Source organism: Brassica napus, chromosome C9 (genome assembly GCF_020379485.1).
Source record: "Brassica napus cultivar Da-Ae chromosome C9, Da-Ae, whole genome shotgun sequence".
Classification (NCBI taxonomy): Eukaryota; Viridiplantae; Streptophyta; class Magnoliopsida; order Brassicales; family Brassicaceae; genus Brassica; species Brassica napus.
The window spans coordinates 37,805,475-37,831,006 of record NC_063452.1 but is presented as its reverse complement, the minus strand read 5'-3'; the positions used below and the strand labels follow the sequence as shown (position 1 = coordinate 37,831,006).

Below are 25,532 nucleotides of genomic sequence, written 5' to 3'. Positions count from 1 at the left end.
AAAAATAATATCTTAAAATGATATGTATCACTACAGGAAATGTGGGTAGTAATAGCGGACGGAAAACGCTATGTGTCATGTATAATAGTGTTTCCTTGTCCGCTCTGACAGCGCCTGTTATAATAGGTCCGACCCTTTTAATAGCGGTTTTTCTTTGTGCCATAATTAAGCGTACAACAATAGCGCGTTTATGTTCGCAATTGTTAATATTTATAATAACGTTGTGCAAATGTTATTAAAACCTAATAATTTGATTTTCTCGATAACAAAGATAGCAAATGTTTTGTGTTATTAATTAGTTTTTAAATAATCTGAAAATTTGTTAATAATAATTATGAATTGATTTTTTGTGATAATTAATTCGAAAATTTGTAATAAAAAGAATTTAAATTATTACAATCAGTTTACAAATAAAATCAATTTTACAAAACTAAACTAGTACATATTAAAAAAAAAACTAATTAAAACACATTAAACCAAAATCTAATTAACCCTAAACCTAAACCTAAGCCGCCGTCTTCCTCAAGCTCCTTGTTTCACTTCGACCTTCCTCAAGGTTCATCTGTCTCTTCCACTTTCCTCAAGCTTCCGCAGTATCTGAAAAGCACACAAAACAAGTGTTGGTAAATACAATGATTTGAGGACATACACCCATACTTAAGACTGGAACCAATCAGTACAAGATAACTTATCTCAACACCCATACCTAAGCACGATTGTCTTAAAGTCTGCCGTATAGAGCAATGTTTTAGCTGTATAAACCTTCATGGCAATGAATCAACAGACATAAGCAAAGAAGAAGAAAGTCTCAGTCTTTACTGTCGCAATACCTTCAAAGGCTGCACTTGGCATTCCAGTAGAGACTGCAACATTCGTGTGAGTCTAGACGGAGACAAGTTCGTGACATCTCCTCTGCACAACACCAGCTCTTGCTCACGAGTCACGACCACCACCTTTACCAGGAACAAAAAAAAATATTGATAAGCCTTCGTTGGATGAAAGAAGTAGAAATATGTAACTTGGTCTTTCACTGAACCAAATGGTCTCTAACTGAAATTAAAACAAGCAGAGCACATTTCAATAATCAAGCTGAGTCTCTTACGAGCATGTAATGAACAAACACATGAAAATTACAGAATGATGAAAACAAATCAGACTAGCTAAAACAATACCTTGCAAACGTTGGGACATAGTTTTGGCAGAGTCATCCCTCTTGTATTTCTGCAACACACATAACTAAAGAAATGAACTTTAACTTCAAACCAAACCATATAAAGCATAAAACTTTACTTCGCCTTATCAATGACCACTTTCTTACGAACAAGCTTCCTGTAACAAGAACAAAAAAAAAACACAGAGAGAATGAGAGACATAGAGTGAGAGACAGAGAAGTGATCAGTCGTGGTTATGACGAGCGTGACGGTGGTGGTGGCGACTCCGGTGAAGACGGATCTGAGAAGCGATGGTGGTGGTGACGAGCGATTGGGGATGGGAGAGATGGCGATGGTGGTGATGGTAACGAGCGATGGTGGTGGTGACTTCGCGTCGCGTCGCGTCTTCTACTTTCTCTACCATCTACGAACTCCATCTTCTCTCTCTCTCGTTTCTCTGACTCGTAGATTTCAGAAAAAAATAATTAAAAAAGAATAAAAGAATAATTAATCTCAAGCGTCCATTCAATATCATCCAAGGGTGTAGAAGGTGATCTGTGTCATTAAAAACAAGTAAACCAATAGGAACAAAAGGTGAGGATTGACACGAGAATCATTTTCGACCATTGATCCAAATCAATCAATGGTTCAAAAGAAAAACAATACAGATTATCTTTTTATTTATCTATAACTATTATAAAAATCATCTAAGCTTTAAATACTTTAGTATCATAACTTAAAACTTGAAATCTAAATTTTGTATTTGAAATTTTAATTTTTTTACGGAATTATAATTTATTTAAAAGTTAAGATTCAATGTTTTATGATATATTTAAAAATGAGATATGTAGTTTAGGGGTTAGTGTTAATATTTGGGATTAAGTATATGATTTGAGTTTTCGAATATATTCGGAGTTTAAATTTAAAGTCTCTATTATAGGTTTGTAAAGATTCGATCTATGATTTTGTATGTACAGTTTAAATTTGGGGTATAGGGTATTAGATATAGGGTGTAGATTAAAGATTTAATGTTTGACTTTTAAAATGAATAAATTTTGAGTTTTGATTAAGGATCAAGTTTAAAATTTAGATTTTGAATTTAAAGTTTAGGGTTTGAAGTATGATATAAGGTTTGAGGTTAAGTTTTGGGGTTTATGGTTTGAAATACTCTTTGGCAGGCAGGGTTTATGTCATAGAATGGAAGCTCATGTAGTTTTCTTGATGTATAGTGTCATTGCATATTTGATGATCAATAATTTTTTGTCTGAGAATTATTCTAGATTTTTTTTTCACGAAACAACACTTACCATAATCATATTTGAAAACTCAAACCACATCGATTCAATTATTTAATAAGAAAATTAAATCAAATCAAAACATTAAAAGTGAAAAAAACAAATAAGCTAAGAAAGCTTCGAGTTCCAGCTCTCACATACGTAAATATAAGTTACATTCTCTCAAACCTAAAGTTCTCTTGATGATCTTTTAAGTACTTCAGGAACTCATCATCATGGAGAATGATACTCGTATTGGCAACACCTAAGAAGAGCCAAGCCACATTTTCACCCTGTTGGATATTCACAATAGAGGAAACAATACTGGCTCACCCATGAAAACCTCCGCACAACGTTGCTCACATCTCCACCGCACGACCACGCCTTGCCTCCTCTGTCGTCAAGATTCATATTTTCTGATTGTGGAAAAAGGAAAAACCCTGCATCTGATTGACCTCTCAGAATATCCTAACATTTTAAAAGCATATTCTTTTGTTCGTCTCAAAGCAAAAGACAACAGAAGCACCCTACAAGGAAACAACAAGGATTCTGAGGGAAAAAATCGTCGGAATTTCGTCGGAATATCGTTATTCCGACGACATACCGACGAAACAAGTCGTCGGAAATAATTCCTCGGAATTTCATGTTTCCTCGGAAATCCATCGAAATTTTCCGACGGAATTCCGAGGAAACAAACTTCCGAGGAAATTCCGAGGATCCCATGTTTGTCGGAAAAGTCCTCGGAATATACCGAGGGAGAGCTTCGTCGGGATATCTCCTCGGACGTTCATCGATCGATGCGTTTTTGGACATATATACCTCGATCGATAGGAATATACCGAGGGACATATTCCTCGGAATATACCGAGGGACCGGTTCCTCGGAATATTCCGAGGGAAACGTCCCTCGGTATATACCGAGGGAAAAGTTCCTCGGTATATTCCGAGGAACCTGTCCCTCGGTATATTCCGAACGTTTTTTTGTATCATCGATCGATCGATGGCTTTATGTCCAAAAACGGATCGATCGATCGCGTAAAAAATATAATTAATTTTTTTAAAAAAATAAAATTTCTGAAATTTAAATTCGAAATAGGAAATTAAAATTAAAATTGAAATCATATTAATTAATATTCAAAGTTTGACAAATAAAAATAAAACATTCCGAGTTTTTGGAAAAAAAAAAAACTACAGGTCTGGCACGTCCGGGAACACTTCGTTCGGGTACATCCTCTGCATCATCTCCATCATTTGCTGGTTCAGCCTCCTCTGTGCCTCATAGCCCGCCTGTTGAGCCGCCATCTGGGTCTACAACAAAGATATACGATCATCTTTGTCCTTCAACTGAGCCGTAAGTACTTCTGGATCAACAAAGGGCGGTGGTGCAGAAGAAGGAGGAACCGACCGGGTGCGACGACCCAAACCGACCAAACGTCCCTTCTTCTTTGGAACCGACTGAATAGAAAATAGCCAAATTTACAAATTTAAACCAAAAAATAAATGAATTGAACTTTAAAAAAAAAAGAACTTACGGATTCAACGATTTCGTTGATTCGAAACCGGGACAAGTTGGTCGAAGCCGTCGAAGCGTCATCCTCGGTTTGAAGCTGAGACACTTCGTCTACCACCTGAGTTTGGACCAGGTCGACCACGTCCCTCACAAGACCGTCATCAATCTGGCCGGTCTTCTTGTTGGTATACGCCCTCCTCATTAGGGCGAGATCATCAACTGGCTCGCCATCATTTTCTTCCGCCTTGAAAAAAAAAAATTAAAGAAACATTAGAAATTAGAAGAAATGCATAATAAATTAAAATTCTGAAACTCAAATAATTGAAGAAAACACGTTTGAACTTACCATGCGATCTCCCAGAGTGGCAATAGATTGAGCACCCAAGTTATGCTTGTAGATGCCCATCCCTTTACGGTCGCTACTGCGGTTGGTGGAGTTGGTGGAAGAAGTTTCTTTCGTCTCTTCCTTATCCCAATGCGCACACAACTCCTTCCAGACCGTGTCGTTCATCGACTTTGGGACCTTTTAATAATAAAAAAAAATAGTTTATTAAATTTAAAAATAGTTTAATAAATTTAAAAATATTTTAATAAATTAAAAAATTGTTTAATAAATTAAATCGAACCTTATTGATTTCCCACTTCTTCTTCTACTCGTGGATCTGCTTCCCATAGTTGTCCATAACTTTATGGACGAAGTGGTGATAGATAAAGAGCGTCTCATCGGAATTCCAGTTGAACTCTTGCTGAAAAAAAAACACAATTAGTAGAAAATTTATATTAAAGATTAAAAATATAAGTAAAAAATTAGAATACTTACCGCAAACTGACGAAACCACAGAACCTGCTTGGCGGTAGGGAAGTGAGTGAAAGTCGGATGTCCACTGTCGAGGGCCGAGTACATCATACGGTTGATCAATGCGCTGATCCCGTTCCCGGATCGGTTGAACCTAATAAAAAGAACAAACGGTTAATAATGAATCCAAATTTAAAGAAAAAAAATGTTTAATTACCATGTTTGACCCTGTCCATGTGGATACGGAGTGAGATACGGAAGATGGTCACGACCGGGCTGTTGAACCAACTCCGCAACACTCATCACTCCCGGAGGACCCGGAGGAGGAGGAGCGGATGCAGCAGCGGGAGCGAGAGGAGCAGGAGCGGGTGCAGCAGAGGGAGATGTCTGGTTGGAGCTGTGGGGCGAAGGGAAATCCTGAAAATGGCTGGAATCCCGAGACTGGCTCTCCGTACCACCACGACCACGACGCTGTCGAGGCCGGATCTGATCATCATGAGACCTCTAAATTAAAAAAATATATTTAATAAATACAGAAATATATAAATTATTATATTTTTTAAAGTCTCAAATAATTTAATCAAAAAAAAGATTTATAGATATTAAAAATATTTAATAAATATATAAAAATAGTTCTAATAAAAAAAATAGTTTTGATAAATAAAAAATAGTTCAATAATTACAAAAAATAGTTTTAATAATATATATATATTAAAAATATTTTTAAATCCCAAATAATAGTTTGTAATCACAAAAAAAGTTGTATAGATATTAAAAAATGTTTTGTAAAATCCCAAAAATCGAATTTATATACAAAAATGATTTTGTAAAATCCAAAAAATCGAATTTATATAGAAATATTATTTTGTAAAATACAAAAATATTTTTAAATCCCAAATAATAGTTTGTAATCACAAAAAAAGTTGTATAGATATTAAAAAATGTTTTGTAAAATCCCAAAAATCGAATTTATATACAAAAATGATTTTGTAAAATCCAAAAAATCGAATTTATATAGAAATTTTTTTTTGGAAAATACAAAAATATTTTTAAATCCCAAATAATAGTTTGTAATCACAAAAAAAGTTGTATAGATATTAAAAAATGTTTTGTAAAATCCCAAAAATCGAATTTATATACAAAAAATATTTTGTAAAATCCAAAAAATCGAATTTATATAGAAAAATCGTTTTGCAAAATACAAAAATCGATTTTAAATACTAAAATCGATTTTATAAATACAAAAAAATAAAAAAATTATAAAAAAATTATAAATCAATTCAACAAAACAAATTATTCAACCAAATCACAATTCTAAATCTATTATACAACCAAAAATCACAGTCCTAACCAATCACCTTAACAAAAATCTATCAAAACTCCACAAAAACCTAACAAATAGAACCTAAGAGAGTGGGATAGGGTCCTTACATGATTTGTCTAAGAAAAGGGGGAGATCGCCGGAGATATCGTCGGATTTCAGGGGGAAATCGCCGGAGAAAAAAGAGAGGAGTCGCGCAGAGGAGGAAGAGAGAAATGGGGAAGAAGAAGTGGCTCGTGGTTATAAAACCTAGGGTCCGACGGATATTATCCGTCGGAATTCCGTCGGAATTATAATTTCAATTTTCGCGAAATATTTGTCCGGTAAAATGAAAATATATGCCGAGGAAATTCCGACGGATAATTTACTATCCGTCGGAATTTCGTCGGAATATTCCGAGGAAATACCGAGGAACTAGTGTTTGGGGTTTCAAAACATCAATTTTTTTTGGGGTTTTTCATTTCTTATACAATTGTAATGTATACCATTGAGGATTCTTTGTATAGATTAGCATAAACTATGAAATAACAAATTTCAAAACTAATTGAAAGTATTCCCTATACCGTTCATTAAAACGTATAATTAAGTGTTTCTCTTATGTTGTGGGATTTCGTTCATACAATCGGAAAAGTGTTAATTAAGGGGTAAGGAACAAATTTTAGACTTCATAAGTAACGTAAGACACTTAATAAGGGTTATGTAGGTGTTATTCAAACCGCAAAACGTTTTTTTCAGTTTACAACCCCTATTTCCTCAGAATTTCCTCAGACTATTCCGAGGAAACCCTTGTCTTCCTCGTAATTCCGTCGGAATATTCCGAGGAAATTCCGAGGAACTAGTGTTTGGGGTTTCAATCTTGTACGTTTTTTTATAAACGAATCGATCGATGCGTTTGTTTAGACAAACGCATCGATCGATCACCAGATGGACGAAAGCCGTAAGAATGTGATCGATCGATTGGATTGAACAATCGATCGATGGAACAAAATCTCAAAGCTTCCTCGGAATTCCCTCGAAATATTCCGAGGAAATTCCGAGGAACTTGTGTTTTTGGATCGATCGATGAGTTTGTTTTGAAAAATGCATCGATCGATCACCAGATGGACGAAAGCCGTAAGAATGTGATCGATCGATTGGATTGAACAATCGATCGATGGAACAAAATCTGAAGCCTTCCTCGGAATATCCTCGGAAAATTCCGAGGAAATTCCGAGGAACTTGTGTTTTTGGATCGATCGATGGGTTTGTTTTGAAAAACGCATCGATCGATCACCAGATGGACGAAAGCCGTAAGAATGTGATCGATCGATTGGATTGAACAATCGATCGATGGAACAAAATCTGAAGCCTTCCTCGGAATATCCTCGGAAAATCTTGTATGTTTTTTTATAAACGCATCGATCGATGCGTGTGCGAACAGAATTATAAGGCAAAACCCGACTTTTTTGGATCTAAACCTCAGAACTCTCATCCCCTCCGATTTCCCCTATAATTCGCCCCCCCCCCTCTTTCTCTCTCTATAATCATCCGATTTGAACAATTTTGGGCTCTATTCCCCTTGATTTTTCGAGCTCTACCTGATTCCTACACTCGTTTTCACCCTAAGACAGGTATACTCCGCGAATCTCCACATTCTGAAATCGTGTTCTTGAGCAATTTTTTGGGTTTTGTGAATTTCTTATTTTCGTGTTGATTCCTTGATCAAATATGCATGAAACAGATGTTTAAACATGGAATAGAACACAATTGTCTGTGATCAACGAGTTTGGAACAGGATTTGAGATGATTTAGGGATTGAGAATTTTTTTGAATTTGGTTTTTTTTATCACAACTCGATTTCGCTTTTCATTTTCATGTTGCTTTGAGTTTTTAATTGATTATAACCATGTTGAGAGCAATGATTCTATTTTGTAGAGAATGAAGCGCACGAAAATGTTAGCAAAGAAGAACACACAAGAAGAGGGTTCTTCTCATCTGGAGAAGCAAAGGCCAAAGAAGTGGGATAAGTCTGATACCACCCACTACAACAACATGAAGAAGGTAGCCGTTCCGGCTACACAACTAGCATGTCCTGAGACGATGACAATATTGGGAATCCAAGCAGACATTGAAGGACTGTTCCAGAACATGGGTCTAGGCCAACTATGCAACCTCAACGAACCCACTTATCCGGAGTTGGTACGCCAGTTCATAGCATCCGCATACGTCACCCGTCCCGATGATAGGCATCAGGAAGGTTTTCTGGCATTCGTTGTGCAGAAAGTATACTATGAAGTAACTTTCACAGACCTCTGCGGACTATTTGGATTGAGTGCAGGGGAGAGGACATCTGGTCTTTATTGGACTTCAGAGCTGTTGAACTTCTGGGAAACGATTGGCACAGGGGTTTATAGATCTTCTCAGGCAAAGGAGTCACTTATCCGGAGCCCAGTACTGAGATATGCCACACGCCTCATTGGCTCATTGCTATACGGGACAACCACAGCCGCATCAGTCACGCAATGGGAGTTGTGCCTCCTGTACCAAGGTGTGAGGCATTTGCTACCGGCATTTGGAAACTCTACATTCCCACCTGCTACTACCTTCAACATGGGAGCGGTGCTGGCCGCAAACTTAGCAGGATACAAGGGGAAAGTAACCAAATCCAAGAGCAATGCATGTGGATTTGGTGCAGTGATTACTCGGATCCTTAGACATGTGGGTGTAGACTGCAAGAACCAGCAGGTAGCACTGGACAGATCGAACAACATTGCTTGGAACTACCTGGATGTCATTTCTCTAGTAAGTAAGGAGTTCATAGCTGGTCCCCACTCGAAGATCCATCGGGATGGTCCTTACGTCTACGTATTCCAGGACCGAGCGAAGAAAACACTCTACTGCCACCTACCTCAGATCGGTCTCACTTCTCTACTTTCAGAGGCTGCAGTTGAGTTCCTACCCCCTGCTACCGCACTAGTAGACAAGCCATCCTTCTTCACGCCAAAATATCAGACCAAAGGCAAGGGCGTGGTTGATGAAGAAGGAGAAGATGAGGCTGCACAAGCCATTCCAGATGATTCACAACCCCATCAGCTACTCCCATCAGACTCCAGCCAGTACAAGCTGCAAGAGCTTCCACCGAACGCCACTTCGCGCCAGCAACAACATTGGAGAGATCAGAGCATAAAGACAAACAACGACATGCTACACAAGATCTGGGCTGCCATTTCACGTATCAGGCCGTGTCGTTGCCAAAAGGATGATGTAGTTCATCGGGACAACTCTCCATCCACCTCTGGTTCGGGTTCGAGTGGTACACACAGGGTAAGAAAGAGGTCCAAGAGACCCAACGATGCAGGAACATCTGGAGCAGGAGACGAGGAGTAGGAGCTATCACCGGCTATTTTATTTTCTTTTCTATTCTAACGTTTTATGGTCTTATTTTCTGTTAATTTTGAACTGAGTTTTTTTTGGGTTTCTTAATTATGAGTTCGTATTTCTTTTACATGGTTTCTTCGTTTTATTTGGTTGTGTTCTGAGTAGTTTTTAATTCGTATTCAGCTTTGCCTTGCTAGATAAACCAAATAACTATTATCCGAGGAAAGAGGTTATATCAAGTGTTCCTCGGAATTTCCTCGGTATTTCTTAAAAAAAAAAATAAATAAGTTCAATGGTAGTCTGTTTCCGAGTCATCATCACCAGATGAATCTGAATCTGGATCTTCGTGAAACTCTCCAATCACTGGTTCATCCTCTACGTGAACGACGGCTTCCTCTCCAAAGTCGGTTAAATCGACTACAAGGCCAACTCCAGCTAAATCTTCTGCTGCACTTAAGTTGCCGGATGTGCTTGGTTGTAGTGGGTCTTCCAGCTCAGAACTTCCCTGAACTCGGCCTCTCGGGTTGAGTCTTGTAACAGTAACCCATGGATCATCTCTGTTCCTTACCCGGGGGTACTTGATATAACAAACCTGTAACATTTAGAAAAATTATAAATTAATACACATGATGATGAATCATTCTGAATAATTAACATTTAATTACCTGATCGGCCTGAGAAGCAAGAATGAAAGGATCATAATATTGCAGCTTTCGCCTCGAATTTACTGATGTAACACCAAATGCATCTGTTCTCACACCTCGATCTGGGGTGTTGTCGTGCCAATCACAATAGAAAACAGTACAGCGCAATCCAACCATGCCCAAATACTTAATTTCCAAAATCTCATGTATGTGTCCGTAGTATACATCATCTCCTGATGCAGAACAAACGCCAGCATCATAAGTCGTACTCGAACGTCTCCTCTTCTGAGTTGTGAATGCATATCCTCGAGTACAAAATCTCGGATATGACTTCACAACAAAGTTTGGTCCAACGACCATCTCACGTATCCAATCGTCAAATGTTTCACCTCTGGCCAAACCAGCAGACACCTATTAATAGCACATATATATATATTATATCAATAAATGTGAATTAGTATAAATATGTGATAAAATATATTTTAATTTGTTTAAAGCACTCACATAAGTAAACATCCATCCACTAAATTCTCTCTGCTTCATTTCTTCTAGTTCGTCCTCTGTGGCGTATCTATACTCGAACCGCTTTTCTGCCATGAAAATCCTGTATATGATGACAATAATGTAATTAATTAAGATTTAAATTTCAACTTGTTAAAATAAAAATTTGTAAGCTCATTTATTTACCTCTCATATTGAAGAACGTCTTCGCAGTTGGTGAGCAAATATGTTTGCAAATGACTGCGCTCCTGCTCAGTAAGTCGACGGTCCTTTGGTTTTCCGCTAAGTCGTCCAACATCTGTGAAAATGTCTGGAACCGTAACATGATATGCTGCCCGTTTGCCTCTATCATCATGCCGAGCAGGTCTTCTGTTTTTGGTCTGAACTTCTGCTGGAAAGTAGTACTCGGCAAAGTTTGAAGTTTCTTCATTGATCATCTGTGCGACTATAGAACCTTCCACCCTACTTAAATTTTTCACCATCTTCTTCAAATGGAACATATACCGCTCATACAGATACATCCATCTATACTGCACAGGACCACCAAGTTCCAATTCTCTTGCCAGGTGAATAACAAGATGCTCCATAACATCAAAAAATGAGGGAGGAAATATCTTCTCAAGGTTGCACTGAATCACGGCTATGTTAGTCTTCAAATTTTCAATACCTTCAAGAGTCACTGATCTCGTGCATAAATCGCGGAAGAAACCACTTATCCCTGCAATTGCTTCATGAACATTTCGTGGTAATAGTTCCTTGAAGGCGAACGGAAGGAGGCGCTGCATCATTACATGGCAATCGTGGCTTTTCAAGCCAGTAAACTTTCTTTCCTTTCTGTCGATACAGTTACGCAAATTTGATGCGTAACCGTCTGGAAATTCCACATCGTTTGAAATCCAATCAAAGAACGCATCTTTTCCCGCTGCATCAAGTCGGTATATGGGAAAAGGAGCCCTACCATTTTCATCAACATGAAGTTCTGAACGAGCACATATATCGACTAAATCCAGTCTTGACTTCAAATTATCCTTTGTTTTACCTTGAACATTAAGGATCGTGTTCATGAGATTGTCAAAAAAGTTCTTCTCAATATGCATGACATCTAAATTATGCCTTAGCAGATGATCCTCCCAGTATGGCAGATCCCAGAAAATATTTTTTTTGTGCCAGTTATGTAGTTCTCCAACAGCATCTACCGGAAAACGCTCATGTCCACCGACTTCTGGCGTCCTTTCTGCACCAAAATCTCTTAGTTGTATCTTCAAATCTTTCCCAAAAATTTCCGGAGGTGGACTGTCAAACACTCTCTTGTTCTTCGTAAACAAATTCCTACTCCTACGATATGGATGATCAGGTGGTAGGAATCTCCTGTGATAGTCAAACCAACACGTTTTCCTTCCGTGTTTTAGTTGGAAAGCATCAGTGTTATCTTGACAATATGGACATGATAGCCTTCCATGCGTTGTCCATCCAGACAACATACCATATGCTGGAAAATCACTTATTGTCCACATTAGTACTGTCCACATTAGTACTGCCCGCATTTGAAAGTTTTCTTTACACGAAACGTCGTATGTTCCAGCACCTTGAGCCCATAGTTGTTGCAACTCATATATTAGTGGCTGAAGAAACACATCAAGTGATCTCTTAGGATGCTCTGGTCCGGGAACGAGAATCGAGAGAAACAAAAACTCTCGTCGCAAGCACAAGTTTGGGGGGAGGTTGTATGGTGTAAGAATGACGGGCCATAGAGAATACTGTCTTCCACTCTTGCCAAACGGACTAAAACCATCAGTACATAATCCAAGGTAGACATTTCTTCTCTCATACGCAAAGTCGGGATACTTTGATTGGAAATGCTTCCACGCTTTTGCATCTGAAGGATGTCTGATCTCACCATCTGTTGAGTGCTCCGCATGCCATCTCATTGGTTGCGCTGTGCGTTCAGACAGATACAACCTCTGCAACCTTTCCGTCAAAGGTAAATACCACATCCTTTTATATGGCACTGGAACTCTTCCACTCGTATCTTTATAACGAGGCTTTTCACAAAATTTGCATGTAACCCGCTGTTCATCCGCCCTCCAATAAATCATGCAGTTGTCGCTGCATACATCTATTACCTGATACGATAAACCAAGACCAGCTACGAGTTTCTGAACCTCGTAGTATGAACCAGGAGCTACATTATCCTCGGGTAGAATACCTTTTACAAAATCAGCAATCGCATCCACACAGTCTTCAGCCAAATTATAATCTGTTTTAATGCCCATCAATCTTGTAGCAGATGATAAAGCTGAATGACCATCTCTGCAACCTTCGTACAATGGTTGCTTTCCAGCATCCAACATATCATAAAATCTCCTAGCTTCTGCATTGGGTAAATCTTCCCCTCTAAAATGATCATTTACCATCTGCTCAGTACCTACACCATAATCTACATCCGTTCTAATTGGTTCTTCTAATCTAACCGCTGGCTGAGGTTCGCTAGTACTACCATGTTCATAATCAGTTTCCCCATGATGATACCAAATTTTGTAACTTCGTGTAAACCCACTCAAATATAGATGAGTCCAAACATCCCACTCTTTAATAACCTTTCTATTTTTACAATTAGAGCAAGGACATCTTAACTTACCTGTTTTTGCTTCCGGTTGTCGGTGAACTAACCCCATGAATTCGGTTATACCTCGTTGGTATTCTTCCGTAAGCAATCTCGTGTTCGGATCCAAATGAGGTCGATCGATCCAAGAACGAAAATAATTTGAAGAAGACATATTTTTTATGAATCAAATTCGTGTGTAAATAGAGTAAGAGGGAGGATGAAGATATAGAGTGAATGAAGAGGAAGAGGAGTGCTTGTATATATAGATTAAATCCTGCCGACATACCGACGAAATTCCGACGGAATTCCGACGGAAAAGGCTAGTTCGTCGGAATTTCCTCGGAATTTTGTAAAATCCCCCAACGGCACTCCAACGGCTATAATATTTCCTCGGAATTCATCGGTTTTTTCCGAGGAATTTCCTCGGAATATTCCGACGGACTGAGGTTTCCTCGGAATTCCATCGGTATATTCCGAGGAAATTTCGAGGAACCCCAATTTTGTGTTTCCTCGGAATTTCCTCGGTATATTCCGAGGATTTCATTTTCCGTCGGAATGTCCGTCAGAATACCGCTGTTTTCTTGTAGTGGCATCATCAAGCATGTGTATTTGAGGGACTCACCCTGTGATCTTTACATCATCAAGAATGTCCGTCAGAATACCGCGGTATATTCCGAGGATTTCATTTTACACATGGGAAAACAAAATACTTTAGAGTTTAAGATCTTTACATGTCCGGGAGAGCAGAGATAGCACGGGAACAAACATGTGTATTTGAGGGACTCACCCTGTGATCAAACCATCAAAAACACGTCAACGTTCGGATTCATAACCAAGTAACAAAAAATGTTTGAGAAAATGGTTTGTTTTTGGGGCCTTATCTGTAAAGAGCCAAGAAGCACGCCACTGCAATTGAGAGTAGTTACTGCACTTTCAGCCTGCCAAAGAGAAAAGAAGGATACTTTAAAACCATGGATACAATGGTAAAGTATATGTACTTCAAACAAGTTTTGATAAAGATCAACAGTGCTTTACCATGACAAACTCATCGAAACCGATTCTAGTTGGGGATGATGATAATCTCCCAGAAGCCTCAGACGGTATACCTCTCCACACGCAGCCTCAAATAAGAGTTTTATGTCCGTTTGAGTGACCTGTAAACTCATCAAAGTTAGCTACTTTATGTTTCATTATAGAGCTGTGAAGGAAAAAAAATCTTAGAGAATCACCTTAGTGTCGATGTTAGTGTAGTAGATAGTTCTCGCACGCATCTCATGCTCATCTTCAGCCTGAGAACCAAAAACAGGACTAGTACTGACTCTTAAGTCTAAAAAGCACATAACTTTCCACTAGAATGTGATCAAACAGTCAACAACATAAACAACTAAAACCAGCCATGACAAAGAACACACCACAAACAAATATGAACTTGTAGAAGAGACGTAGACCTGCCCAAAGCCGATGAACAAACAATCAAGCTGCTCCTCAGTGACCTAAACCCAAAAAATTAAGATTATATAAGTGAGAATATCGTAAGCCTGTGGAAGAACCATTGAAGAAAGGTGGAAGCTTTTACAAACCTGTTAGTCAATATCAGACACATAGACAGTTCTTTGAATGAGGTCTTCACGCAGAGCCATACTTGTCTGAGGATTCATCTTCTGTTTCTTATAGATTGTTGTGTCCCAGATCTAGGTCAATGACCTCTACAGTTTTAGTTTCTGTGCAATTGGAATTGATAAAACGAAGGGAATAAGAAAAAGAAGCTAGAGACGGCCAATGTTGTAATGGCCCGATCCCCCGGTGTCCGACCGGGGTTATCGAAAGGGCGTTATGGACACGTGTCTACTCATTTAGACAACCCTACGTGTCCCGTTACTGGTCCCGAGAGCCGACGGGCGCATAACCTTCTTTCAAATACCGTCACACCCACATCCATATACTTCTACTTACAGTCCTGCGCACAGGGAAATGAAAATGGAGGAGTGAGCAACAAGTTACTCAGTGAAGTGGCTCTAGACCAGCCTGCCCGCATGACACTCTACACTACTCTATGCGGGAACTAGGACTGACTAGCCACTACAATCAGGTAATGTATTTTTATCATTTCATACTGTCATCACTAATTGTCCACATTCAATTCCATACATTTCTAGCAACCTAGTGATCAATCATTACAATGAACTCACTCATTGCCACACACGTTAAACCCTAGACTTAACCGACTCATCATACCAGTCCGACTCGATCCTATGACACCTTTAACTCCCTGTTACCCGACCATGAGCTAAAAACCCTACAATGCACATCCTTTTCATCTTTTCGTCCTTTTCAACAGTGGGTAGCCCCAACTAGGCTTCTACCCCATATTCTTGTGGATTGACCACATCTCCTATGGGTGCTTCCATATTCTTGTGGATTGGCCACATCTCCTATGGATACCTAGCGTGGACTACTACCCCACATACTTTCCTTAGACCCTCTATATGCTTTCCCATCCATGCTTAACCGTAACCTTATTCTTTCATACTTTCGCTTATCCTTTCACATCCTTATCATTTTCACTTATCCCTTCCCATTCTCATTCACTTTCCTTTTCATTTAGACTTGTACTTGGACTCATTCACTAGACGCCACCCGTTATCGGTGCCACACACAATACACATTGCACTCAAGTTCTACTTCAATAACATTAACAAACATTACTCATCTATCAGCTTAGCATTCATTTCTCTCTAGCATCCTAGCTTTAATCACAAACCACTCATGGGACTACACATCCAAACATACAAGCATAAATTACCAATCAATCATCGCTACCACAACTTCATTTCAGTTTACTAAGTCCCATTTAACAATATGAGGGTTCTTATGCATCGTGTTCCGATCATCTAACATCCTAGCAATAATCAGGATCTATCATCCTAGCTTTCAAACAGGGTCTAATCAACCCTAACTCCAACATAAAGGAGTATACAGTACATGAGAACAAGATGGGTTCAAGACACTCCACCTTAGCCTAGATCTGGATCTAGATCTGGAAACAAGAGACAAGGGAGAGGAGATCTGAACAGATCTGGAACAAGGAACCAAGAGAGCGGCGAGATCTGACAACCACCACCAATCAGCTGCAACCACCACCACCACCACCACACGGCACCGGCGAGGAGGAGGGAGAGAAGAGAGAGATCACAGAGAGAGAGAGAGAGAGAAAGAGAGGCGTGAGAGAAGAAGAGAGAAAAGGAAAAGAGAAGCTTGACGGCTAGGGTTTCCTAGTCTCTCTAAATCTCTGCAGAGCTTCGCTCAAGTTTTAGAAATGAGAGAAAAGTGAGAGGCTGCGCCTCTTTTTATAGGGAAGGGTGAAGGGAACCCTAGGTTTTTGTCAAATGGGCCGTAGAGAAGCCCATTCTTTTATGAAATTTTTTTGGGCCAGAAACCGGGCCGTTACAAATGTGATGGTGGTGAAGAGCCACAGAGGAAGACGAAGGAGCCAATTCACCATGGATGAAGGAGTTTGGGAAAGACTTAGAAGAAGAGTCTACAACGACGATAAGCTTTTTTTTTCTTTGTAAAAAGGAAATGACTTAGGCTAAAAAAACAATTTTACCAAACGTATCTTTTGGTGCCAAATGTGAAATTTCGCATGCACTTAGTAAATTAAGGCAGCTAAATTCTTTTTATTTTTCTGCCATAGTAAATATAGCATTTTAAATCGATAAACGCTATAACAAAAATAAATGTTCATATACGATAGCATAATTGTCATAAACGCTATCATCTAATGCTATTAATACCCACATTTTCTGTAGTGTATATTTGCTAAAAAAAAAAAATATGTTTTGGAAAAATTCAAATGATATATAAGTTGGATTTATAAATCACCTTGAGAGAACTTCGGAAATAGTTGTATGAAAAAATGTGAATTTCTAAGAATGAAACACATTTTAAAGAAAAATTGTAATAATTTTCGAAATTATTTTTTATTCATAAAGGAGTTGTAGATTAATTTTCTAAACTCTTAAGAGATGTTAAATGTAAATATGCATGTTTTTGAGTTATCTCAAGAAATGTTCAGGAAGCTTTGCTTACCATATAAAGTTGTTGGCAAGAGGCCAAATGAACTTTAGTGATCGTTATAACAATATGATCTTTTCAAAAAAAAAAAATTTGCCATACACTGAGTTTTGTGTATAATGGTTAATTGTATCTTAAAAAAAAATATGACAAAAATCATTAGACAATTGATATCGACTAATCTCAAGAGATTATGTTTACTATGATGACAACCTATGATCTTTTTATTAAAGGTGTGATCAAATTGTTATATCATCTAAAGGAATGGATAGCCTCTGAATTAAGATGAGGTTTGGCGGTAACTCTACCTAACTGACTGAATATCCCAAGAAATAGGTTCAAGGAGACAACTGAGTCAAACTAAATCTGTCCAAAGCACTATACGATTTCGGTCTATACGCAGTTCCTATGATGATTAAACAGTGCTACATGTAAAGAATAGAGGATAAACATTGACTTTTATTTATTTGTGTTCATTGTTTTGAGATATGAATGGAGTAGTATATGATACTCCTATAATTAAAACTAATGGCAAATCACCTTGTGAGTGTTAAATAGGGCCGTTTATAGGAGGATGAAAGAAATGTTATATTCTCCAAGTTCACTCATGATTAACCAGGACTGTTCACGGCCAAAAATGAATACAATAGAGAACCTAGTTCTGTGAGACAATGAAGCTATGTTATAGCTATTGTCTAGGTTTACACAAAAGCCCGGGAGGTTCAAGACATCATGTCCACCTTCTGGCCGAGTAAATCCGATAGCTATTAACAATGATTGTTTCAAGGCTGAAAAATTGCTACCAACTCACCATGCAGTGGATTTTTCGTTTGTACTCTCAAATGTCCTTAGTTGAGTCTTGTTGAGCCTTGTCTAGGAAGTCAAGTCTATCGAGTCGTCTAGTGTCTAGAATCATTTCTATTCATGTGCGGGATTGTTGGAACTATTTTTTGAACATTATGAATAATGTATTCATATGTCAAAAATGAAGTTTTATTTAAATGAGAAATGGAAGTCTAATGTGTGTGATTTGAGAAACTTGTACAAAGTAGCAAATACACTCATTGAATATTTGAACTTGGATTTGAGTTTTGATTTGTTAGTTGGACTTCATGTTCATTAACTTGAATCAAATATATGTTGATCTTTTATATTGATAAAATATAAAAAAAGAAATTCATTTTAAAGTATATTATTTTGTTTGAATTGGTCAAAACAATAATAATTTTACTCTTTAATTTCTTTGTCAAAATGTGGAATTAATTCACATATTAATTGATAAGAATTAAAGTCTCCATTAGTGCACCATAGAAATTTCATTTTTGTGTTGAAGAATGAATTTTGTGCTTCTCATTATTTTTATATAAAAGAGCTCGTAAGCATTATAGAAAAAAATAGACGTTCAACAACAACAAATCACTTTCTCCTACTTTAAATAGTTATATTAATATTTTTTTATTTTGAGTCTGAGAGTACATCACAAAATTAAGTTCGATAGATACTCTTTTTTTGGTGATGGTAAACAGAAACAATACAGCAGTTGTGAACGTAGTGTGAACGTTCGATAGATACTCATTTAAATAAAACCTATTGTGAAACCATCACACTACGTGGCTTTTAAAGTATCCACATTATAGAGAAAGTGAGATCTATTTCTTAAAATCCACGTAGTGTGAAACCATCACACTACGTGGCTTTTAAAAATTTAAGTAAAAAAATCAACCATCTAGACTCTGCAATTCTTCTTTATTCTTATATATTTAGGTATCGTAATTTTAATTTATGTTCATATTACTTTTCCAAATATCAGCTGCTGTAGTAAAATAAGGTTCGTACACTTAGATCCGTCTCTTTCTCTGGTATTTATCTGTTGGCTACCGACCGCCTCTCTAAATCCACAAACCTTAAACCGTGCTCCACCGTGCCTCTCGGTCCACCAATGGAATCTTCTCCACTGAGTCCGACCATCTCCAACTTCAGCGTTCTTCGTCTTTTTCCTCCTCTGTATCTTCAAGTTTCATCAATCGCGGAATCTCCCTTACTCGTTGCGGCGAAATGTGTGTCAGAAGAGCCCACTACTCAATTGGATCTTGTTTGATCATAAAACGGTGTTTATGTTGGTGGTGTTTGTTGGAATCAATCAAATAAAGAATCTAAAAATAAAAGATTAGATTCTTGAGGTTTAGGAGAAATCTTGAAAGAACCAAATGAGAAATGAACATCAAAAAGAGTTTATTGATCATAGATTGTATTACAAGAATGATTTCTAGTGTAAAGTAAATCTAAAATGATATAAACTCTTTGTAAGATGTGTTCTAGGTCTAAAATGGAAGAAGAGAAGATCCTTTCTCATAAGGAGGTAGCTCCTTATTTATAGAAAGACGAAGCCTAGGGCTTCCTAACCATATGGGTCTAGTTCAATATCTAATGTGCCTTGAGGAGGATGTAAATCCATTCCCAACAGTAAGTCCCCCCAAGTTCGTTGAGAGAGATGGAATCGATCTCTACGAAGTTTACGAATAGGGTTTATTAGACAATGAACTAGACACACTCAAGCCTATGACGGTTTAGGCGAGTTTATTTCGAACTTGTGCCTAGTAAAAAGCGAGTTTGCTTTAAACTCGTGCTTAGCGAAAGACGAGTTTACTTGACTCATGCTAAGACAGATGCGAGTTTACTGAGAACTCGTGCCTAGTGGAAGGAGAACTTCTGTAAACTCATGCCTAGCCAAAGATGAGTTTTTGTAAACTCGTGTCTAACAATAAGCGAGTCGACCGCAAACTCGTGCCTAATAAAAAGCAAGTTCAATTTAAACTCGTGCCTAAAATACACGTTTACCGAACTATTGCCGACCCGAAGTTTCGTGTTGAGATCGTGTGTGCCAAGCAAGCTGTTGGCTTGTGTGTTCGTCAGGCTATGATGACGTTGAAAAATGTGCTGGCTTGTGCCGTTTGTTCTGCTCCCGACAAGCTCGTAGCCGAAAGCTCATCTTTCGAAGCGTGAGGACATGACGGTGGCAACCGCTTGTTGATTCTCTTTGGCCCAACGATCACTGGCTCACAAAAAACATGATCATGATCAGATTAGTATAAACCAAAAGAAACAAGCAACTTTTGCATAACCCACAAACATGCTAACTATTAATATCATCTCATAAAGGTTATACGAGAATGAAATGGTTAGAGTTTTTTTTTTTTTTTTTTTTTTTTTTTTTTAATAATAAACCACAGCTATGATCTTCACCATGAGACATATGTATAATATAAAGGTGATTAAAGCATGTGATGATTTAGTGAGAGGGCTTATCTTTAGTGTGGAGAAGAAAGAAGTGTCCGAGGACGTGGTTGTCGAGAAGGAAGTAATAAATCAAACTATTCTTATATCCACTTGCAGAGAATCTTGACTCGTGCAGTTGAGGTTGCTGAGCTCTGATTTTCACAGAAGCTTGTAATAACCACTATAGAGACACGGATGAACTGTGATGAATCCGTGTATTACAAATTGATCTTCTCACAACATCGTCGCGACCATTGCATCCTCTGCCGAGATCGTGTTTGCTGCTCAACATTTCTGGTTGTACAGAGCTTTTGAAGACGTGATGGTGGTGAAGTGTAAGAAGCCGGTGCGTAGATCGAAGCGTTACTGCCAAGGCCGTCACGTGATTGCTTCTGTCCAAGAAGCTAAACTTAACGACGGGTTGGAATGCGTTTTGAGCGGTAAACAATCTTGTGAAGCCAGGCTTGTGTAGAACTCTGGTCCGTGAGCTTATCTTGCAAGATCGAGCTCCATCGTTGCAGTCTTGCGAGATCAGGAGATGAGCTTGTTCTTACCGAACTCTTTTCCTCTCCTGTTCGTGCCAGTTGCGGAGAGAAACAAACGAGCACAAGAGACGGGGAACTCGCAAAGGAACTTGAAAGAAGCTCAAGGCTTTCGTCTGAGGCAACCATCTTCTTTAACCTAAGCTCCTCGAGACCCACTCGGGCCATAGCTAATGCATCAATCCAAGGGTGAACGAAGCCTCCCCATTCGTAAGGAACCAGGTTGAAGTCAGCAAAGTGAGGCTTGCCTTACACAGTCAACGATCTCGTCGGGGAACACAAGAACGGAGAGCTTTGCGGCCTTGTCAAGCAAGGGTGAAAGCTTCAAGTTTCAGAGATGCTTTGTTGATGAACCACTGTGGTCTTTGTTATAACTTTCGGGGAGCTTGGTGACGTTGCCGGTGGATGATCGTCAGCGTAGGGATGAAAAGGAGGAAGCTTTCCTCGCCGTGATCTAGTCTCGAACTTGGAGCACGTTCGAGAGTCTCCACAGTCGGCGCCGACGATTGACAAGGTGATTACGGGATCGTTTTCCTTTGATCCAGATCGCGCTAGGTTGCTGTCGGTTGCAGTTGAATGGAGCTCGACGGATCTGAGGATTCAACGACGACCTCGTCCTTTTACAAGCTCGCCGGAGATTAGAAATTGTCTGGATCTCGTCAGCTCACGGATCGACCTGCGACCGCCTTTGTTTCCTTTGCCGGAGAGCTCTATCTGGACGGTACGGCTACTGCAGGAGAAACAGCTCTGGCCGATCTCTCCTTCCGTCACACGCTAGGTTGTCGTCGGGATTCTGATGGAACTCCCACCATCTCCGTTTTGACCGGCAACTCTAAATCCAATAATAATAATTTTTTTTTTTAAATCGTTCAAATCCTTCTCCTTGATTAAGCATATATATATCATGCTATAGTCAATGAAATCGAATTTAATAATGAGATATCGTTTTGTAAACTTATCTCTTGAACTGAGTTTGATGGGCACAGATCTAGGATTTTCCCAAATTTGAAATGCTTTCAAGATAGTTCTCTCTAGCCCCCTCCTTCTAGCGCCAACTGTTTGATCCAAAAATGGTGTTTATGTTGGTGGTGTTTGTTGGAATCAATCAAATAAAGAATCTAAAAATAAAAGATTAGATTCTTGAGGTTTAGGAGAAATCTTGAAAGAACCAAATGAGAAATGAACATCAAAAAGAGTTTATTGATCATAGATTGTATTACAAGAATGATTTCTAGTGTAAAGTAAATCTAAAATGATATAAACTCTTTGTAAGATGTGTTCTAGGTCTAAAATGGAAGAAGAGAAGATCCTTTCTCATAAGGAGATAGCTCCTTATTTATAGAAAGATGAAGCCTAGGGCTTCCTAACCATATGGGTCTAGTTCAATATCTAGTGGGCCTTGAGGAGGATGTAAATCCATTCCCAACAGATCTCCTCCGACCTTCTCCAAGATCGAACAAGAACGCCTCTCTCTTGTTCTCTGGGTACATTTGCTTTTCCAAGGAGGGTGTGAGATTGTGTTAGTCAAACTCAGATCAAATGTCGGTATCGACGAGGTCCCTCACCGCGTCTCCTTCTAAGAGGACGCCGATTGTTGCTGGACAGAATAAATCCAAATTCGTTTCACTTGCCAACGGTGAAGTCTGTGGTGCGAGCAGGAATCTGATCCTCTCTGAGGCTGTTATTGATTGATCTAAAGGCCAAGACTTGGGTCTTGTAACGAGGAAAGTGATTCTGAAAGTCAAACCACCGTCTTCTTCATTTGTTGTACAAACCCATAAAAAAATTTTTGGATGATGCTCTAACTACAGAGACATTGAGGATCAGATTGTTCTCCAAATCGATTTTGATGGGATCCGCCGATGAAGGTTTTCAATCTCGGGCTGATAGCATCTCCGAATCCTTATCATTCTCTCAAGATCTTCTTCTTATGAGCTGCCGTTACGGCAAACACAATCAAGTTCGGTATGGTCTTTCTCCGGCACAGAAATGTATAAGCGGGAGTGGAAGGAAGGGAAGAAATGCTTTGTGGAGGCTGCGGTGGAGGTGGTGGTGCATTTTGAAATGGAGGTTTGTGGTGGTTATGGATATGAAGGTGACGGATATGGAGGTGAATACAGTGGTGGCAGAGGTAGTTATTCAAAAGAAGGAGGTGCTGGTGGATAGGGTGGAGGTATAAGAGGTGAGAGTGAAGGATACAGAGGTTGAGGTGGCGGTGGATACTGGATTGGAGGTTGTGGATACGAAAGTTGATACGAAGGTTGTGGATATGGAGGATGATACTTAGATGGAGGTTAGGATGTTATGGATACAGTGGATAAAAAATAAAAAAAGGAGAAAATAAATAAAAATAAAAACTAGGAAAAAAAAAAGTCTCCTCCTTTTCTAATTTGCATTGTAAAAGAGAGAAAAATGTTCTTTTTTTTGTAACTCACTCTCGGTTTATTGGTTACTCAATTTGTATCTTCATATTAGAAGACAACTAAAAAGAGGAAAAATAACGTGTAGTCTTTTTTTTAGTCTACGAGAGTTCAACTCCAATATGGATCACAATGAAAAGAGTTTTTCATAAACTGTTGTTTTTATTGGATGGTTTGGGCTTTATCACTAATGCAGTAGGAAAGCCAAAAAAATTGCATCCTAACACGGTACCATGCACTAGTTTAGAGGAATTGAAGGTGTTTGTGATAGATGATATGACAAACGACTTGCCAAAGTCTCATCATTTCAAGTCAAAACTTGGAGTAATGGCAGAAATTTCATTTATCTGTGGATATTAGACAAGTGTAACAAATGAGGGCATTTAAGCAATGCACGCCGAAAGCAAAAGTAAAATTGCTCAAAAGGGGCGTAGAGAAAACTGGTGAAAAGGTAGTGGAGGTGCTCGAACAACTAGATGAAAATTCTGAGATTATGAGTAATTCAGATAGAGAAAGTTTACCAACGAAAAAAAAAAGAAAGTTTACCAACAAAAACTGTCGAAATATAGGGAAAGATTTTAGTTAGATTGAGTTCTTATAACTAAAATGAAACCCTAAATCTAGTAAAATTTCTTCCATCAACAAACAAACAAACTCATCTATCTACTTGACTGTTTATTTATTGCTTTATATATTTTGATCTAGCTTGATCTGAAACTTAAATCTATTGTGTTAGATATCGAGTCTCTGTGAATACGATCCTTAATTACTACAATCGATCTTTTATTCGAAAGAGTTGTTCTTGGGGTAATTTGACCACATCAATGGTGGTGTTAAGCCCTTTTGACAGGAAGTCCTTGCTGAAAAAGGATTGCACTGCAGTCATGAAATCTTTCCCAATAACACTCCAAGAAGTCCTGAGGAATTTTATAGTAAAACTATCTGGATCCGGTGATTTTTTACTTGACATTCAAAAAAGTACTTCTCTGATTTCCTCCTAAGATACTGGTTTTATAAGCGTTGTGCAATCCTCATCAGTACATCAAAATGGAATCTCCTCAATTGTTCTACTCTGCTAATCTGGTGGCTCATATGTAAGAAACTCATGGAATAATCTCTTTTCCTAATTTTTGATCTCCTCTTGAGACGTTACCAGCGTGCAAGATGGACATTTATTTTCGCAGATTGGATTTCTGGTTTCCCTTAACTTTGCAGAATTGTGACAGACATTATTCTCTTCATTAATATCTGAAATCTCCACCACTATGAGCTGCCATCAACTCAGCTCTTATATTTTAAGTAAATCTCCTATACTATATTTGTGAATGATTTTGCCACATGTCTTATCTAAAATCATTTTTACAAAAAAAAATGATGACATGACTAACAAGATTGTTGACATGGCTTATAGTTAATATGACATGGACAATCACATTTATTACTGACATATATTTTTTGTACACATTATAGAATATATCAATAACTAATACATTACATTCAATGTTGATTTATATTTTTGTTAAACTTCTTAAGATATGGTAATAATTCATAAATCATCACTAAAATAAATATATTGAAATATGCATTATAAATTTTGAAATACATTATTTAATTGTATTATATAATTATACAATTTTTATTACTAATATTTTCAAAATTTTCTACATCTTTTTTAAAAAATTAATAAATTGTTAATCATAATTTCATTAGTTTCTTTTAGATATCTACAAATTTTATAAATATTTTTTAGTTATAATTTTTAATAAATATACAATTTTTATATGATTTTTAGTAATTTTATACAAGTTGATTTAATACATTTAACCAAAATAAATAAATAAAATTTTAATCTAAGATTCGAATTTTAAATATATTACATATATATTATTAAATGTAATTTAAAATAAACAAAATTACTTTTTTCTTAATTTTATGCTTAAATAATCAACTTTATATTAAATATTAGTCAAAAATAATAAAATATAATATTAATAAATTTTATTTTAAATATAATTTTACTTTTAAAAAATTTATCACTGCACATGGTGCAGGAAAAAACGTA

At 37.8% G+C, this 25,532-nt stretch overlaps 1 protein-coding gene and 1 long non-coding RNA gene across 3 annotated transcripts; both read right to left on the bottom strand.

Moving 5' to 3' along the window:
• Window positions 1–368: 368 nt before the first annotated feature.
• On the bottom strand, window positions 369–1,683 carry LOC106445687. The gene is made up of 5 exons (XM_048768618.1): window positions 1,291–1,683; window positions 1,173–1,221; window positions 831–953; window positions 707–762; window positions 369–597 (listed from the first exon to the last, which is right to left on the bottom strand). The coding sequence occupies exons 1-5, from the start codon at window positions 1,371–1,373 to the stop codon at window positions 552–554; spliced, it is 357 nt and encodes a 118-aa protein (XP_048624575.1). The 5' UTR covers window positions 1,374–1,683; the 3' UTR covers window positions 369–551.
• Window positions 1,684–14,030: 12,347 nt separating this feature from the next.
• Window positions 14,031–18,592, bottom strand: LOC111209846. Of its 2 annotated transcripts, XR_007328695.1 has the most exons (5): window positions 14,739–18,592; window positions 14,571–14,651; window positions 14,388–14,447; window positions 14,194–14,312; window positions 14,031–14,096 (listed from the first exon to the last, which is right to left on the bottom strand). It is a non-coding gene; the product is annotated as an uncharacterized LOC111209846 (long non-coding RNA). The 2 variants fall into 2 exon arrangements; XR_002661246.2 differs by having other exon boundaries at window positions 14,194–14,447; window positions 14,607–14,651; window positions 14,739–18,580.
• Between the last annotated feature and the right edge of the window lie 6,940 nt (window positions 18,593–25,532).